At 41.0% G+C, this 15,846-nt stretch overlaps 2 protein-coding genes across 2 annotated transcripts in view; both read left to right on the top strand.

Moving 5' to 3' along the window:
- LOC102576988 (versican core protein) overlaps window positions 1–14,935 on the top strand; it is a 33,435-nt gene extending 18,500 nt beyond the window's left edge. The window contains exons 3-11 of the mRNA XM_059733420.1: window positions 1,832–1,944; window positions 3,639–3,757; window positions 6,406–6,624; window positions 7,358–7,501; window positions 7,727–8,179; window positions 9,545–9,660; window positions 11,969–12,193; window positions 13,715–13,858; window positions 14,778–14,935. Coding sequence (XP_059589403.1) covers window positions 1,832–1,944; window positions 3,639–3,757; window positions 6,406–6,624; window positions 7,358–7,501; window positions 7,727–7,920 — 789 coding nt within the window. The 3' untranslated portion in view covers window positions 7,921–8,179; window positions 9,545–9,660; window positions 11,969–12,193; window positions 13,715–13,858; window positions 14,778–14,935. The remainder of the gene's footprint in view (window positions 1–1,831; window positions 1,945–3,638; window positions 3,758–6,405; window positions 6,625–7,357; window positions 7,502–7,726; window positions 8,180–9,544; window positions 9,661–11,968; window positions 12,194–13,714; window positions 13,859–14,777) is intronic.
- Window positions 14,936–15,203: 268 nt separating this feature from the next.
- LOC132243211 (uncharacterized) overlaps window positions 15,204–15,846 on the top strand; it is a 62,396-nt gene continuing 61,753 nt past the window's right edge. The window contains exon 1 of the mRNA XM_059733522.1: window positions 15,204–15,301. Coding sequence (XP_059589505.1) covers window positions 15,210–15,301 — 92 coding nt within the window. The 5' untranslated portion in view covers window positions 15,204–15,209. The remainder of the gene's footprint in view (window positions 15,302–15,846) is intronic.

Here is a 15,846-nt window from a genome sequence, read left to right as displayed (position 1 = left end):
GCTGCATGCCCCCTGCCCACCTTCCAGTGCAGGGCTTCCAAGGGAAAGGCAGCAGAGTGGAGTGCCCTGAACATGGGTGGCATTAGGGGAGAATTGGTGGGGGGAGGGGCTATAGCCACTCTAAAATTCTCCATAGCCCCCCCATACGCACCCCTCCCAGTGCTGCTGCCACCCACCCCATGCAGCTGAGCCTGCCCTGCTTCTGCCTGCTTTGAGCCCATCCCCGGCCCTGCCCCTAGGCTGGGAAGAGACTAGCAGAGCCCCTGGACCCGAGCCCACAGTGGGCAGCCTACCTCCTCCCCACACACAAATCCAGGAGGACACATGGCCCTCATGCCTCCCCCGGGGCTGTGCCCCCCCGCGCCCGGACGAGCCTCCCGCGGTTCTGTTCTGCTCCTGGTCCCAGGGTCCCATTCACTGCCCCAGTCCCTGCCCTTGTCCCATGCAATGGGGGCCTCAGTCTGCCCCTGCTCATGCCCCTTCCCTCCCCCACTCTCCTTCCACCTCACAGACTTACCGGCAGGACACTGCTCTCCAAGCTGCTGGGAGAGCTGCTCCATTCCTGGTTGTACGCATGGTGGTTGTGCGCATGCATGCATCATTTATTGGTGACATTATTGGCTACACTGGCCAAAAAAAGCCGATAGTCGATAATGGTAATTTTCCTTTTATTGGTCCTGATTTGATACGGCACCACTATATTGGTGCACCTGTACTAAGTGGAGGTTTCAGTGGAGCAAGTTCCACTACTATACTGCATGGTTTTGTAGGATCACCCGTAGGGTCTTCACATTTGCAGACTTCATTGTTGAACAAGGTTTGTCCCGATAGTCTTTGACAACGTTGCTTTAAATGTGGAGACTTAGTCACTGTTTTTACAGTTGTATGAGTCCATTGAGTGTGTTGCGATTATTTATCCTGGATTTATATTATTGAAAACAAGAAGCAAATCAGCTCTTTGGACAAAAGTGCAATGGGAACACATCAGCACAGGAAATTAATTTAAAAAAGAAACAATAATAAGTGAGTCATTTTCTTTGCTTCAGGTGTGTTAGTAATTTAAAAAAATGCTGTCAGATTCTTTATGCAGTTCTTAACAGACTCACTGCAGTTTATTTCTACTGAAGGATGTAGATCTTGTAAGTTCCCTTGAACTAGGGCTGTTGAGCATCTTTCTTTAAAAACACTAATAATTGCAAAGACAAGACATTTAAAAAGCAAAAAAAGAGCATGTCATCTTGTGAATTTGATACATAACCAAACCTGCATGCACTGCTTCTATCTCCCTGTTCTCTGACTGCATGCAAATTAAATGCTTTTTTATTCTGATGTTCAAGAACTCTTTAAAAATAAAATATGCCTGGGGAGAGGCTGCGCAGAGATATTGATTAGTTTGCTGCTTTATGATGCCTGCTGCCATCTGCACTGCTTTTAGTTTTGGAACTAAATGAGTCATGCATGCTGTATGCTGGTGAGAGAGTCTTTGCACGGAATTACATCAGAGCTATCCTGTTGATACTATGAGGGTGCAGGAGTATAACTAGGAGAAGAATTTGGCCTGATGTGTGAGAGAGACCATGTTGTCTAGTATTTAAAAAGACCAGAAGTCTTCCTTGAATTTTCTGCCCTACCAGAGATGTCATGTGACCTCAGAAAAGACACTTGCTTGCCTGTGTCTCAGTCCTCAGATTTCTAAAAGAGGGATAATAACTCTTTTTACAGTATTTTTAGAAGCAGTGTCTGAATTTCCTGGATGAAAGTTATTATACAAGTGCTGATTGTTACTCAAACCCGTTTAGAAAATAATTAATCATTTCTATGATTTCTGCAGATGTGGATTTTACAGTTGCCTCTGGACAATTTTTGGATTGGATTGAATAATTTGGAAGATATGACTAATTTTAGATGGTCCGAAGGATCACCAGCAGATCTGACAGCACCCTGGTAAGTATGATTTGAAAAATTCACTTACTAAATAAGTGTGGGGTTTTTTAAGTATACTGAGCATGTTTGCTTGATCCACTTTTATTTATTTTTTCACGAGATAAAAATAAGACTTAAAAATAATCACCTGTAGAAGGTAAAAATCTGATTACATGAGTTAGTCCTCATGTAATCAGATCAGTTAATACTCATGTAATCAGTGCAAAGTCCTGCACTTAGGACAGAACAATCCCATGCACCGCGTGTACAGGCCGGGGGAGCTGACTGGCTGGGCAGCAGCTCTGCAGAAAAGGACCTGGGGGTTACAGTGGACGATAAGCTGAAGATGAGCCAACAGTGTGCCCTTGTTGCCAAGAAGGCTGACAGCGTACTGGGCTGCACTGTGGTAGGTGTGTTGCCACCAGGTCAAGGGAAGTGATTATTCCCCTATTCAGCACTGGTGAGGCCACACCTGGAGTACTGTGTTCAGTTTTGGCCCCCCCCCCACTACAGAAAGGATGTGGACAAATTGGAGAGTCCAGCGGAGGATGACAAATATGGTGAGGGGGCTGGGGCTTCTGAGGAAAGACTGAGGGAAGTGGGCTTATTTAGCCTGTAGAAGAGGAGACTGAGGGGATGTAATAGCAGCCTTCAACTACCTGAAGGGGGGTTACAAAGAGGATAGAGCTGGACTGTTCTCATTGATGGCAGGTGAGAGAACAAGGAGGAATGGTCTCAAGTTTCAGCAAGGGAAGTTTAGGTTAGATATGAGGAAGAATTTTCTCACCTGGAGGGTAGTAAAACACTGGAACAGTTTACCCAGAGAAGTGGTGGAAGCTCCATCCTTGGAGGTTTTCAAGGCCTGGCTAGACAAAGCTTTGGCTGGGATGTTTTTTTGCGGATGGTCCTTTCTGGAGCAGGGGGTTGGACTAGACCTGAGGTCCCTTCCAATTCTCATTGCCTATGATTCTATGATAATACTAGTGAAGCAGACTGCAGCAGAAACTCTGGCTACGTCATGCAGATTAAATTATTTTGACAACGGGATTTGAACCCACTAGCTCAGATATAGACATTGCGTTGGAGAGCTTCTGAGGAAAAGATGTATGGAATATATATAACTTAACATGAAATGAAGAATACAGAGCTATTCAGTGAGACCCTCAATCCCATTCCAACCCCTTTTTCACTGGGTATAATGGCTGGAGTAGCAGTAAATGCCTGTTAAAGGTTTTCTTTCTACTGGGCACAGCAATATTGTTATAACCTTAGTAATCCAGCAGAGAAACTTCTTGCTGGTGAGACCAGAGTTTCCCCGTCACAGTGTTCCAGTAGTGGGAGAGTGGGAGATCTGGCAAATTGACCTGTATTTCTCTCTCTGTATGAACAGCATAGGAGATGTGTGGCTTGGTGTTTAAAAGAGCTTGGTCTGTTTTCAAACTTGACTGCTATAGCACAACATAGATTTGAGAGTTCAGAGACAGGGAACGGAACCAAAAGCTAGACCTGGCCAATATTTCAAATGTTAAATTAAAAAATGGCAACTTTCACTGAAATCTGATGGTTTCGCCTTCTGTTTTTTTCACCAACCACAGTGCTGATTAAAAATAAACAAACCAGAACATCAGAACTTACTGTGCTGTAGTGATTATGTCTCTAGATTTTTTTTCTTTAATAGTGACTTTTTTTTTTATTCCATTAAAATATAATGAGAGGTCTTGGATCACACACCCAGTTCAGCCAAACACTACGTACTGTGTGAAAATTTCTAACGGCAACTTGATTCCTTTGGACTGTAATGCCAAGGCCCATTGGATATGCAAGAGAAGTGCAGGTGAGAATGTGTACAGAAATTGCTTAATTGATCAATATCTAAATCAGGTATTTTCTCACAAATGTAACTTTTAACAATCCTGAAAACTCAATTATGAGTAGTGTTTGTTTTCGTAAGTAGTTCCTTAGGCAGATGTGGAACTGCCATATAATAAATTTATTAATGCTTTATGTGATTTTGCTGTTGAGGGAGACTATATAACTATTAAGTGAGAAAAATAGGCAGATGAGGTTCTTTGGGTAAATGTAATATATTTTATTAGACCAACTAAATAGTTGGAAAAATTGTTCTTTGCAAGCTTTTGGGCACAAATATGCTTCTCCAGGCATAGGAAGAGTCTGCCTCATATTGCTTTAGATTGCTATATTGCTTTATATTAACATAGACTGTTGACAAACAGTGGATAAGCTTCCATTTTCAGGATCATACGTTCCTGGTTCAACAGACTTTCAAGAGGTGTTTTTTTGCTAGTTAGACATACAGTCTTTTGTTTTATGATATTTTTCTCTGAAATGCATTGATGCTAAATAATGAGTGTGTTGCTTTAAGATGCCTACCCGGTCACTGGATACCACTGTTTTAGCTCCTGAAGAACAGCAATGCACATATTAAATGCAAGTCCCAACTGCAGCCATCACAGCTACAGTAACAAAATACACCCAGATACACCCCACTGGATGGTCCTGTGTTAGTATGGCTCCCATGCCTGAGCATGTGCTGCTGTCTTTTTTTTCATGGGTTTTTCTGACTCCTGGATATCCAGGGGTCAAAAACCCTGCAGATTAAAAACCCAGAGTAGCACACGCTTGGGCAGCACGCCCTTGCAGTGCAGAGAGCACCGAATTGTGCGGTCTGTGGCGCCCCAAACACGTTTGTGGTGCCACATGCCGCACAGCTGCGCTTACCCAGATGCGCCCTTAGGGCTCAAAGGGGCTTATAGGGAATATATTCAGGAAAAAACATTAAGGGAGTAAGCTCTTGCTACTAAGGGCTTGTTTACATTTTAATTTTTTGCTGATTTTATTATATTGGGGTTAGATTATTTCATGTCAGGAACTGAAATAAACAATATCAGTGTAAGGTATCTTTATACCAGTATGATAAGAACAAAATCACATTGCTGAGTCTTAGCACAGTCCATTTTTTTCAAATGGAATTCACTAGTCACTTGATATTCTTAATGTATTAAACAGGAACCACAAGCTACTGTTGAGTCATCCTGTCAGGGTAGTTAAGCGTGTTTTGATTAATCTTTTTCATTAGTGTTTTTGTAAATCTTAACTGGACAGTTAAGTGCTGTTCATTTTGCTCCTGTGGAGAAAGTGATAACAATGAGCTCTGTATGAAAGGAGGCAGAAATGAGTTATGAGTCTTAGAAAATAATAGAAGCCTGCTGCCACGGTTTTTACTTTTTTGATTAAAGTTGAATTTCACAGAATGCTCTTCTGAAAGCCATAGGAAACTCCTTATGAGCTATGTCAACACTTTATAAAACAAAGATCTCTTGGATTTCAGCTGCCAGGATTTCATTATCTTTTTGACAATTTCTGCAGCTGTTTTTTATACTTTTTATTTGTAACAATAAGGAAAAAAGTAAATCACTTTATAAAATGCCTTTGACTTACCCAGTAGTCTGTTGAACATGGCCTGGCTTTGTGCTCTGTCTTCTGTGATAGATTTGTTTTTGAAAGCTGGTCTTCACATACAGCTTTGCAGTTTTTGAATTACTCTTGATTCCTGCATGCTATATATGATAAATAATTTAGAAATAGGCATTGTTCTTTTATTTTTAAGTATCAGGATATTATTTTTTTAAAACAACAGAATGACACGAGGTTTGCAAACTGATGCAAGAAAACTAAAAAGGCAGATCAAATCTTTTATCTTTTATATTTTCCCTTTGTTACACAGCTTTTGAATGCTGATGACACAGAGAGAACTAACCTGCAATTTTCACATGGCCACTTACAATAAAGCATGACTCAGAAGTAATCCAAGATCATTTCCCTGCTTCTCCTGGTTCTCAAAAATAGTTTGCTTTGTCTCAAATTTTCTGGAAAATTGTACAACTTCATAATTGTCTTTTTTAATCTTTTTCGAGTTAGAAAGGTTTTGTCAAATGCCATCTTTCAGTTTGAACCTGCTCTCTGATGCTGTTCAGTTTATCAATCCAGCAATGCTTGGGTTGAGTCAAATTCACTCCTGTGTAGTAAAGGACTGGCACGTAGCATATGTTTTACTTATGTTTCTAGTTTGGGGACTTAAGTGGTACATAGGCCTTGCTCCTTCTTGGCTTTCAGTCATTGACAAGAAGGAGAGTAGAGGCACTCAGGTAATCCTGTTGTAGTGTATATTGCAGTGTGCATGGAAAAAAAAATGAGAGAGTGCACCACCATAGAGGTCCAATCAGAATGTGGCAAATTGCAAGCTCACTCTTTTCATTATGGATTTTTAGTTGACTAAAACAGCAAGAACTCTTTAACTTTAAAGAAGTGTACACAACCAGCTGTGGTTTTGCAGGCAGAGGAGGTTGGGTTGATTGCAGAGGTTGGATTGGCACCTGAGCTGTGCCTTTGGGAGCCTAGGTGGACACCTAGCTATATTATTGCACTTTATGTTTCTTATATTTTTTCTCCCCTTCTCTTTAGATGTTGAGCGATATCAAGAACATAAAGCCAAAGTCCTTCTCTCATCAACACGTGATCCATTAGAAGTACATGCAGATTTGCACTTTGCTAAAGAAGCCTGCCTGGAACTTAGGGAGAAGTGCACAGGAATTTCTACCTGGCAGAATGCTTATGTCCTTGCTAGAGGAACAGAATTGATGAAAAGTGAAGAGAGCAATTCCTACGCCTACGTAAAATCAGGTAAGCCTGAAATATTCAGGTAGCCCACAGATCCCATTCACTGTCATAAGACCAGTTACAAGCCCTATCTAGAGGAACAGAAAGTGGCTTCCATTGTTTCTAATGTGATTCTGCTATTAACTGCTAGGTTAACAGTGGTAGCATGGTTATTCCTAATTCTGAGTGTCTTCTATTATTGTTCCAAGATGGTTTTACACTCTGCAGTGTTTGTCATACAGTTAAAGACATGTAATTTCCAGGCTTCTGTGGGTGTCCTTTCAGTCTCTATTGGCAGGACAAATTGTACCAATGCTGCCAAAGTATAAGAGAAATGGTTGGACTCCTTTGGTATCTGTCAGGGGTTGATTTGATCCACTCCAGATTTGAGGTTTAAACACAAAAAAAATTGTAATATTTCACCAAAGCTGGGTTCAGGTGCCGAAATCTAGCCACAGAGGGAGGAGCACTGCAAGGCTTTCTAGGGGTGAAGCATACCCCTATCTGGCATACTCCCAGGTTGGCATATGGAGACAGAGCCATGGCTGTGCATACTCTTTGCCCCCCACTCTCTATTTTGCATCCAGATTCCCAAAAGAAGCAATTTGGAAGTAGGCTTTCATTGTGGAACAGGGGCCCTTTCTCTTTACTTCTTCTCTAGCTATAAAAGGTACTGTCACAGGCATATCCAGCCATTGTATCTTAACTGTGTGGCCATGAAATGCATGGCATGACAGCTTCCACTCTTGGTTTTTAGATTGTGCTATGGGTTACTTCGGAAAGGATTGTTCGTCTGTGTGCAGTTTATGTTACAATAATGGCCTCTGCAATCCATACACAGGCACTTGCAATGATTTCCACTTTTGCAGTGCCCAGAGTGCACCAACAGCCTGTCAAAGAGGTACGTAAATGGTAACACAGGCATTTTCCATGCAGGAGGATTGTATTTGTTTAATGCAGTACAAAACTTTGAAGATCTGCATGTGTTTTTGGTGTCATTTTACATGAGCTAACTTTGGCTGTTGTTTCTCTTTCCCATTCATTTTGTCAGTGATTAACTAATGATCCTTTCATTAGATGCCAGTAAACAGGACCTTATTGTATTTTTACTTCCTTCTTTGACTAGAAATGAAAAGTGTATGGTGCCCACGTTTTCCTGGTTGGTCGTATTGGGAAGGCAACTGTTACTTTGTGAGCACAGAAGCCTCTGTCAGTTGGGTAAAAGCAAGGCAGATGTGTAGAAGATTCAGAAGTGCAGATCTGCTGTGGATTGGGAGTCAAAAAGAACTGGTATTTCTTATATTTGGTGGGGAAGTGTGAATGAAACACAAAAAAAGAAGAAAATTCATATATATTTTCCATTGTCTGAACTATAATCTTAGACTCGAATCTAATGTTTTAGACCTTGCAGCAGTAAATACCACTGTATTCAAAAAAGGCATGCTGTCTTATGTCATTGATAGGCTTGGCTGTTGTCTCTAATTACATCTGAAACTTTTTGGATTGGACTGAATAGCAGGCAGCAAGAGTCTATATGGATTTGGTCAAATGGGAACTCAGCAGCCAAAGAACTTCACTGGTAAAGTAGTGTTTAGGATTGTGATGGGCATTTTGAGGACCAGGCTTTGGTGGTGTGAACTCACATAGTTCTCCTGAAGTTAGTAGCTGTACTGATTCCACCAGCTGAGAATGATGGTCCATAAAAGGACTTAAAGACAAAACAGCATAAGTAATGTTTCACATTTTCAGTTGTCCTACAGTACTGGGTTAAGGTATAAAATATGAGTCGGTGTCAAAGTGACAATAATCTTGCATCCTAGGAAAATATTGTACTGAAACTTACCTAAGTTACTGAAACTTCTTTTAAGTTCTGTCAGCATTTTGAAATTCAGAATATAATTAAGAAAAGTGTGATTTATTGTGCAATTTTCTTTCCATGTTTTTGATTAGTTTGAAAATATCTAAATCTGTAGGAATAGTGCATTATTTGGGAAGAGCCTGCTGTATAGGCCAGCATTCTCAAATTGCTGAAGTCCAGCTATCTGTTGAAATGTATGGCAAAGAGCAGCAATGAAGTGTATTACTGAAAGGGTGCTTGATGCCCTCTTTACCACAGTGCCGTAAGCACCAGTTCTTGTTCAACTGTTTTTTTGCTGTAATAAGCATATGGTGGATTAGTACACTATACATGGGAAGAAGATATATACTTCTTTCAGATACTATAAAAGCTGGTTTGCTTCTTTTGAGTGTTGTCTGTATTCCCTAAACAGCAGTCATGAGCTGAAGGATTGAGCTTAGGTCCTGTTCATGGATAATTTATTAATGGAATGTGACGCTGAGGAAATTATATAACCCCTCTGTGCTACAATTTCCTCATCTGTAAAAAGGAGACTATAGTACTTGTCTATCTTCCTAAAAATACATTTTTTCCTGATTTCTACAGTGGATAAAAGGAAGCAAAAACAGCTGTTTTTCATTATAATTCATATGTTAATATGTCAGCATGGTATTTCTACTAAACAGCAGTAATAAAACGGAGCATGACACCATGTTCCTAGGGGAAGTGGTGCATTTGGTTCTAGAGGGCACTGAAAGGATGCTAGTTGTGCCCTTGCTCGTGCTGGCCACAGTTTGGTCCCATGCAGACACAAACACCAAGGCTACAGACCGTATACATCTCTAAATTTGAAGGTGTAAGTGGTATTGAAGTAGTGATCAGTCCTTACATTTATCCTCTGCACTGGGATTTAACTCTTAGTGGCTGAATCAGCCTAGAAGTTAACGTAAAGATTTGCCAAGAGTGTTTTGAGACTTAAGTTTCCAAAGTTTTTGTATGCCAAGGACTATTGTTCTCATGCTTTAAATTTGAATGGCCATCTTATACAGGTAAACTTTTTTAAAAAGGTAAATGTTCCAAGAGATTTCCTGTGTACTTGCATGTCAGGTTACCGATGTCTGGAGAGTCAGCTGGAAGATGTGCCGGTATGAAATCAACATCCTCAAGTATTTTGAAGTTAAACTGTGAGAATGAGCACAGGTGGCTCTGTAAGAAAACTGAATGTAAGTTGCAATGAAGGAGTTTTATGAAAAAAAACAACTTAAAACCAATCTTTTTTGCTAGTTACTGTTAAATATTTAAGTGGGAGAATAGAATTCAGTGCATATTAATCATATAAAGTAACTTTTATAAAAATTCTGCCCTAAACACAGCAGTCAGAAAAGAGGAAAAATGTTGTAAGAGTGTGTAGGCTAATGCCAGGGAGATCCTGAGAGTCTGTAAAGGGGCTGGTTGAAGTAATTGAGGGCTTTGTCTTTTTGGCTTGTGCCAATGAATCTGGTATTGTCAATGCAGCTGTGCATTTTTTTGTTTTCAGGTTTTGTTCAAGAGACTTTTATCATTATACTTTAGTAGGGGTGTACTGATAAAGATTTTTTTGACCAGTACCAATGGCTGATTATTAACCAGCCATATAGACTGATACCAATCCAATAGCCAATATGCAACGTGGCAGCTTGGAGAGCATTGTCTTGCTGGTAAGTCTGTGGCGGGGTGGGGGGAAGTGTGTGTGTGTGTTTGGTTGGGGTGGGCAGGTCAAGGCCCCCACAGTGAGGAGGGGGTGGGGCTGGGACTGGGGCAGGGGCAGGTGCTGCGCAGCTAAGGCAGCAAATGTAACTCTGGAAATGGGGCAGAGCTACAGGCAGCTCATCTGGGGGGTCATGGGAGGATGGCTTTCTACTGAAGCATGCACCCGCACAGGAGGTCTGGGGGGCATGTGCTGCCTGGATTTGTGCATGGGGTGAGGGCAGGCTGCCCACTGTGGGCTCGGGGCCAGGGGCTGTGCTGACCTCTTCCTGACAATAGGCTGGGTTAGGGCTCCATTTGGGGCAGACAGGGGTGGGCAGTGGCACTGGTAGGGGGCTACAGGGTGAGCTACAACCACCCCAAAATTCCTTGTAGCTACCTTGTAGCCACTGATCCCAGCGCTGCCCCAGCTCAACTTCCCTGCTGGGAAGAGGCTGGCGCAGCCCTAAGCCCGCAGCAGGCAGCGTGCCCTTACCCTGTGCAAAAATCTGGGGGGCACATGTCCCCCATGCCTCCTGTTGGAGTGTATGCAGCAGTGGGGAGCTGCCTCTCTCTCCTCACCCTCCTGCCCCCCCCAAGACAAGCCACCCATGGTTGTGCCCCGCTTCCAGGGTCTCATTCATTGCCCAGGCTGGGCAGCTGCTTCTGCCCTTGCCCCTGCCCCAGCCCTGCTCTCTCCCTCACTGTGGAGGGTCTCCATATGTCCCCCACCATGCGCCTTCCCCCTACAGACTTAGTGGCAGGACGCTGCTTTCCAAGCTGCTGGGCTGCATTCCTGATCATGTGCATGCTGTGGCTGTACGCATGCACGTGGCATTTAACGGTGACATTATTGGCTGTACCGGCTAAAAAAAGCTGATTGCCAATAATATCAATTTTCCTTTTATTGGTGCTGATCGGATATGGACCGATATATCAGTGCATTTCTGTACTTTAGTTCTTTCCTTTTTTGACCTTAATTCTATGATGATTGAAGGCATGCTCAAGGAGCTACCAGTTGACTCTGGTGTAGCACTTGAGTTTGCACCAAAAATCATGCATCTTTCATGACAGGTTACCCCAGGCCATATATTGCCCTGGTTTTAGAGGGAGTTGCACATAGATATTGAGCATAAGATCCTTATTTCAGAGGCTCATTTTGTTGGTGTGCTGCTGAGTGCAGCTATCTTTATGCTGAACCTGTATTCCCAAGATGTGCAGTGACAGGGGAGACCTTGTCACAGTCAGTCCCTGATATTGTAACGTGTTAGCGATGACTCCAGTGGCAGTGCTACCTCAAGCGATGGAAGGTGAACAACATTGGAATATAACGTGAAACAAACTGATGCAGCCACATAATATGCGGCTAATGTTTAAAACCTCCAAATCTGTAGTTTCCTTGTGTCATTCGTGGATGTAAAATTGGTTGAATTTTTGCAAAAATTCTTTGAAAACAATGGTTGTGAGAAACTGTATTTTTTGATATAGCAAATTTCTAAATGCATGACTTAAACAAAGTCAGAGAACAGTTTTCATGATAAAAGATGCATTTTCACCTGAGGTTAATTTATCCATATACTTTGTGCATGATTTACTTTAGTCCCAGATGTAGTCTATGCCCACGTTCCAGATTTCTCGGGTGGTGTCAGAAAGTGACAATATAGTTAGAAAAGCCACAATCTAATCTATCCATAGCCAAAATTGCATCCAAAACTAATGATTGTTTTCAAAAACTTACTTTGAGTGTCTTCCCCAAACTGATAGTTGCAGTGTGCGCTTGTTTTGCTGTTTCTTTCTTTTTCACAGCACCAAACATTTTTGATGCGTTTCTTGAGCAATACCTATCAGGGCCGCTTTCATCAAAGAAAATATATGACTCCCTTCATGATGCCAAGATAGACTGTTTATACGACAACAACTGCACAGGAGTAGTTAAAGTCTCTAATTACTTCAGAAGAGTGGCAGGAATTGATGAGATCCATTTTTCTGAATTGGCTGCTGACTCAGATGTCGTTACATATGTGAAACAGGGTATGTGCCACACGCCAGCTAAACATTTGCTGTAGGTACAGAAGAATCATCTGTGGGAAACATTCTCATTCACTGTTTAAAACTATAGTAATTTAATATGCCTATGGCTATTTAAAGCAAAGTCAAAGTATTTCATGAAAATGGGGCCATTTTTAGTTTTTGTCCCCAAAAATGTCTGTGTGCGCAGGTGTGTTAATTTGCCACACTTGGAAGTTTGCAGTACAAATGTTGAACAAAATTAGTCTGCTTCTTAGTAGTTGATTTCCTTTATCTTTTCTGCATCACCAGTTTTGAGTGTTCAATATAGTCTCAAAATCAACTTTTTATAAATAATTTTTTTCCCCAAATTTGAAAATGACAGATTCAGTTAAAATTCTGTGAAATACTTAAAAATGACAGTGTGAAGTACAGTTAGAGTCTTTTATATTACTTCCAAATGTTAAATTCTTTAAAATGTTTTAGACTGATTCTGCCATAGAATGGATGTTTTTGGAGGGCATTCACCACATTTCCAATTCACTGTACTTTAAATGCCCTGTTCTCTATGCCAGGAAGATGCCCAGTGAAATCAGACCCTTAACTTTTATGTTTACATTTCAGGTAGCTGCATATAGATATAATTTTATAATAGACCTCTTTGAAAAAGAGGTCAACTATGAAATGTCGATGATTCTTCGCCAGTTTGGGTACCTGTTCGTTTTTGGGGTAGGGCAGCCCCTGTCACTGGCACAGATGACTACTCTTAAATTTTAAAACTAAGCTTGTTTATTGCTGTTGCATCTCTAGATCTCTAGTTTCTATACTTGGCTGTGATGGACAAGTGCTCACTCTTACTAATGGGGCTGGAAAGGGCCCTAGGTAACATCAGTATCTCCAAAGTCTGTGCTGAAATGGTGCCTTGGACCAGCTGGAAATGTCTTCTAACTTGTGCTAACTGTTGATGGCAGCTAGAAATTGCTGTGGTGCATAGGGTGACAGTAGCGGCATTGTGGTCTGAACACAACCTGTGGGTACCTTGCCTCTGGGTTGAGCCTTCTGTGACTTCAGCTAGCTGTAGGTTAGTTTTGTACCAAAACAGCCCCTATTGCTTGGCTGTTCCGTAATATATAAAGGGTACAATTGGAGCCTTTTATTGGTTATATCTTTGCATCACTGCCATGTAGTTGTAAAACTTTCTGTTTGGGAGTATTTTACACCCTACTTCATGGTGTTACAAATGACTGCAGAACAATGATATGAGCCCCTGCTCTTTTAAATAATGCAGTGCATGCAGTATGTTTTTTTCTGCAAGTGAGTAAATGAATTTGCTTGTTGGCTGCAGAAATCCTATGAAAGGTCATACAAGTTAAGAAAATACTGCTTTCACAGCATCTTGCTTAAGGGCCTGGTTCTGGAGTTCCAAAAGAGGTAGTAAAACTGAACTCAGAATCATGTTTTTCCTTACAAATAATTTAGACAGTTGTTTAGCTACATCGCTGTTACTGTATTTTTAACTTTGCTCTGTTGATGATCTCCATGCAGAATGTTCTTTTGGATACTATGGAGAAAACTGTATGCAGCTGTGTCCCTCATGCCGTGGAAAGTTTAGGTGCAACTCAGTAATGGGCAGATGCCCAGAAAAGTTAATTTGCATGGACCAATTTAAAGGTGAAATTTGTGAATCAGGTACAGTAATAATTGGTTTGGGTTTTTGAATTTCCTTGTTCTGTTCACTGTGTGTAGCGCAGCCTAGCAAGATGTTTTAAAAAGGCACTTGCCCAAAAACAACTTGGCCCATACTGGTAAATGTTCTCATGAGACGTAAGTGGTTTTTTTCTAACCCAGATGAATTAATTTCTGAAAATACTGGGGCATGAGAGAACACAGGTTTGACAAGCTGAGTTTGCTAGTCCTAATTCACTAACTGGGAAACCTAACCTAAACCAGAAAGGGAAATCAGACCTACCGCCTCTGCTTCCTTGTGAAAGACACTGAGAGACATTTTGTCACATTCCGTTTTTGTATGGGGCAATACTGGCTTCTAGAGAGCTGAATGAGGAATTAAGAAATGCAGCAGACAGGGCTGGCTATTTTTTCTGCCTTGATGACATTTACAGGAAACTGTTTTGGGAGGAAACTGATTTTGCACCTCAGTTTCATGTTAAAAATATTCAGAATATTCAAGACTATTAAAAAAAACCCCTTAAATAAAAAGTCCAACAGCACAGATATTCAAATCAGGTATTTTTGTATTGGTTTAATGTATTTTTATAATTAATCTTATTAAATAATAAAGTTTCTTCTGGTTTTATAGTAGTACCTAGGAATAACAGTTAAGGGTTAGGGTTCTATTTTAGCTGTTGCTTATAGAGACACAGTTTTGTTGTTTGTCTTTAGAAAGCACAGGTGTATTTGCAGAAAATTGGAAAACTTCTGAATTCTTGTCTCTCCCCACCCCTCCCTCTCCTGAGCTTCTTGCCCACCTATGTCCCTAGTCATGATGCATTGTCTGTTGCCTGATGAGGTATGAGATATTGTCCATTTGAAGTAGCAAGTCTATATAGCTTTCTTTATTCCTTTTTTCCTACTTTTTCTTTGTTTACAGGCCTCACCAGTTTAAAATGCCCTCAAGATCCTATCTGGTGGTATTGGAATGGCAATTGTTACTACATAGAAAGGAAAGAGATGATGCCATGGGAGCAGGGCTTAGCTCAGTGTACATTTTATAACAATGCTAGTCTTGCTAAGCTAGATAATGAAGAAGAAAAGGTATTTTTTGCAGAAAAGTTGTTACATTCAGCCTAAAGAACACAACAATTTTAACATCTCATGTGTATTTTATATTGTTAAGCCTGGAAGTTGAGTTAATTTCTCCCTCTGTTTTGCCTCTCTCTTGGGATGTTTTAGTCTTGTGCATGACTTTTTCAGACAGCAGGAACAATGATGACATGTTTGTTTGAGAGGTAGTTCAAAGAGAAGCCCTTTGTGGGAACTTATAGTTTCCTCCTGCTTTTGATTTCAGATGTGGGTAGCTTCCATGTTGGAAGGTGACGCCTGGATTGGTTTGTCAAGGCAGCAGGATGCCTGGAATTGGATTAGTGAACATGGGGCTGAACTTAACTCCAGCTGGTAAGGAGATAGCTAACTTAATGATGAGAGCTTAGTAGGTAAGGGGTTGGGCAGGGGGATGATATATGCATGACTGCTTCATGGCATCAACTGGTCTTCATTAACCTGAGGTTTTTCTAACTAATTTCGTGTTTTTATTTCCCCAAATCAGTGCACTGGTCTGAAGTGGAATAGTTCAGTGCTGCTTCACATTATCAGTGACTGTATTCATGTTCTTTATAGATTTGCATTCAGCTATGAGTTCTAGATTTTGCACTTGATACATTTGGTGAGCATTAACATTTTTGTTGAGAAAGAATGAGAGCTTTTATACTTGCTAGTGTAATGCTTCATGAGCTAAGATGTAGGCAGTATCTGAGCCAACTTTATCACTTAGTACAAATAGTAGGTCAGGTGTTACCTTATCAGGCACTGAGGACCCTGTTGTAGAGATAGTTGAAAAAAAAATACACGAGAAGATGTATTCAAATTTTGAAAAAAAAGTCATCCTACTTTCAAATTTCAAAAATGGCTGCTAACACATTTCTTAGCACCTGTACTTCAGT

This window comes from Alligator mississippiensis, chromosome 9 (assembly GCF_030867095.1).
Source record: "Alligator mississippiensis isolate rAllMis1 chromosome 9, rAllMis1, whole genome shotgun sequence".
In the NCBI taxonomy this organism is placed as follows: Eukaryota; Metazoa; Chordata; order Crocodylia; family Alligatoridae; genus Alligator; species Alligator mississippiensis.
The sequence above is the reverse complement of the archived record's forward strand: the minus strand, read 5'-3'. Positions and strand labels throughout refer to the sequence as shown.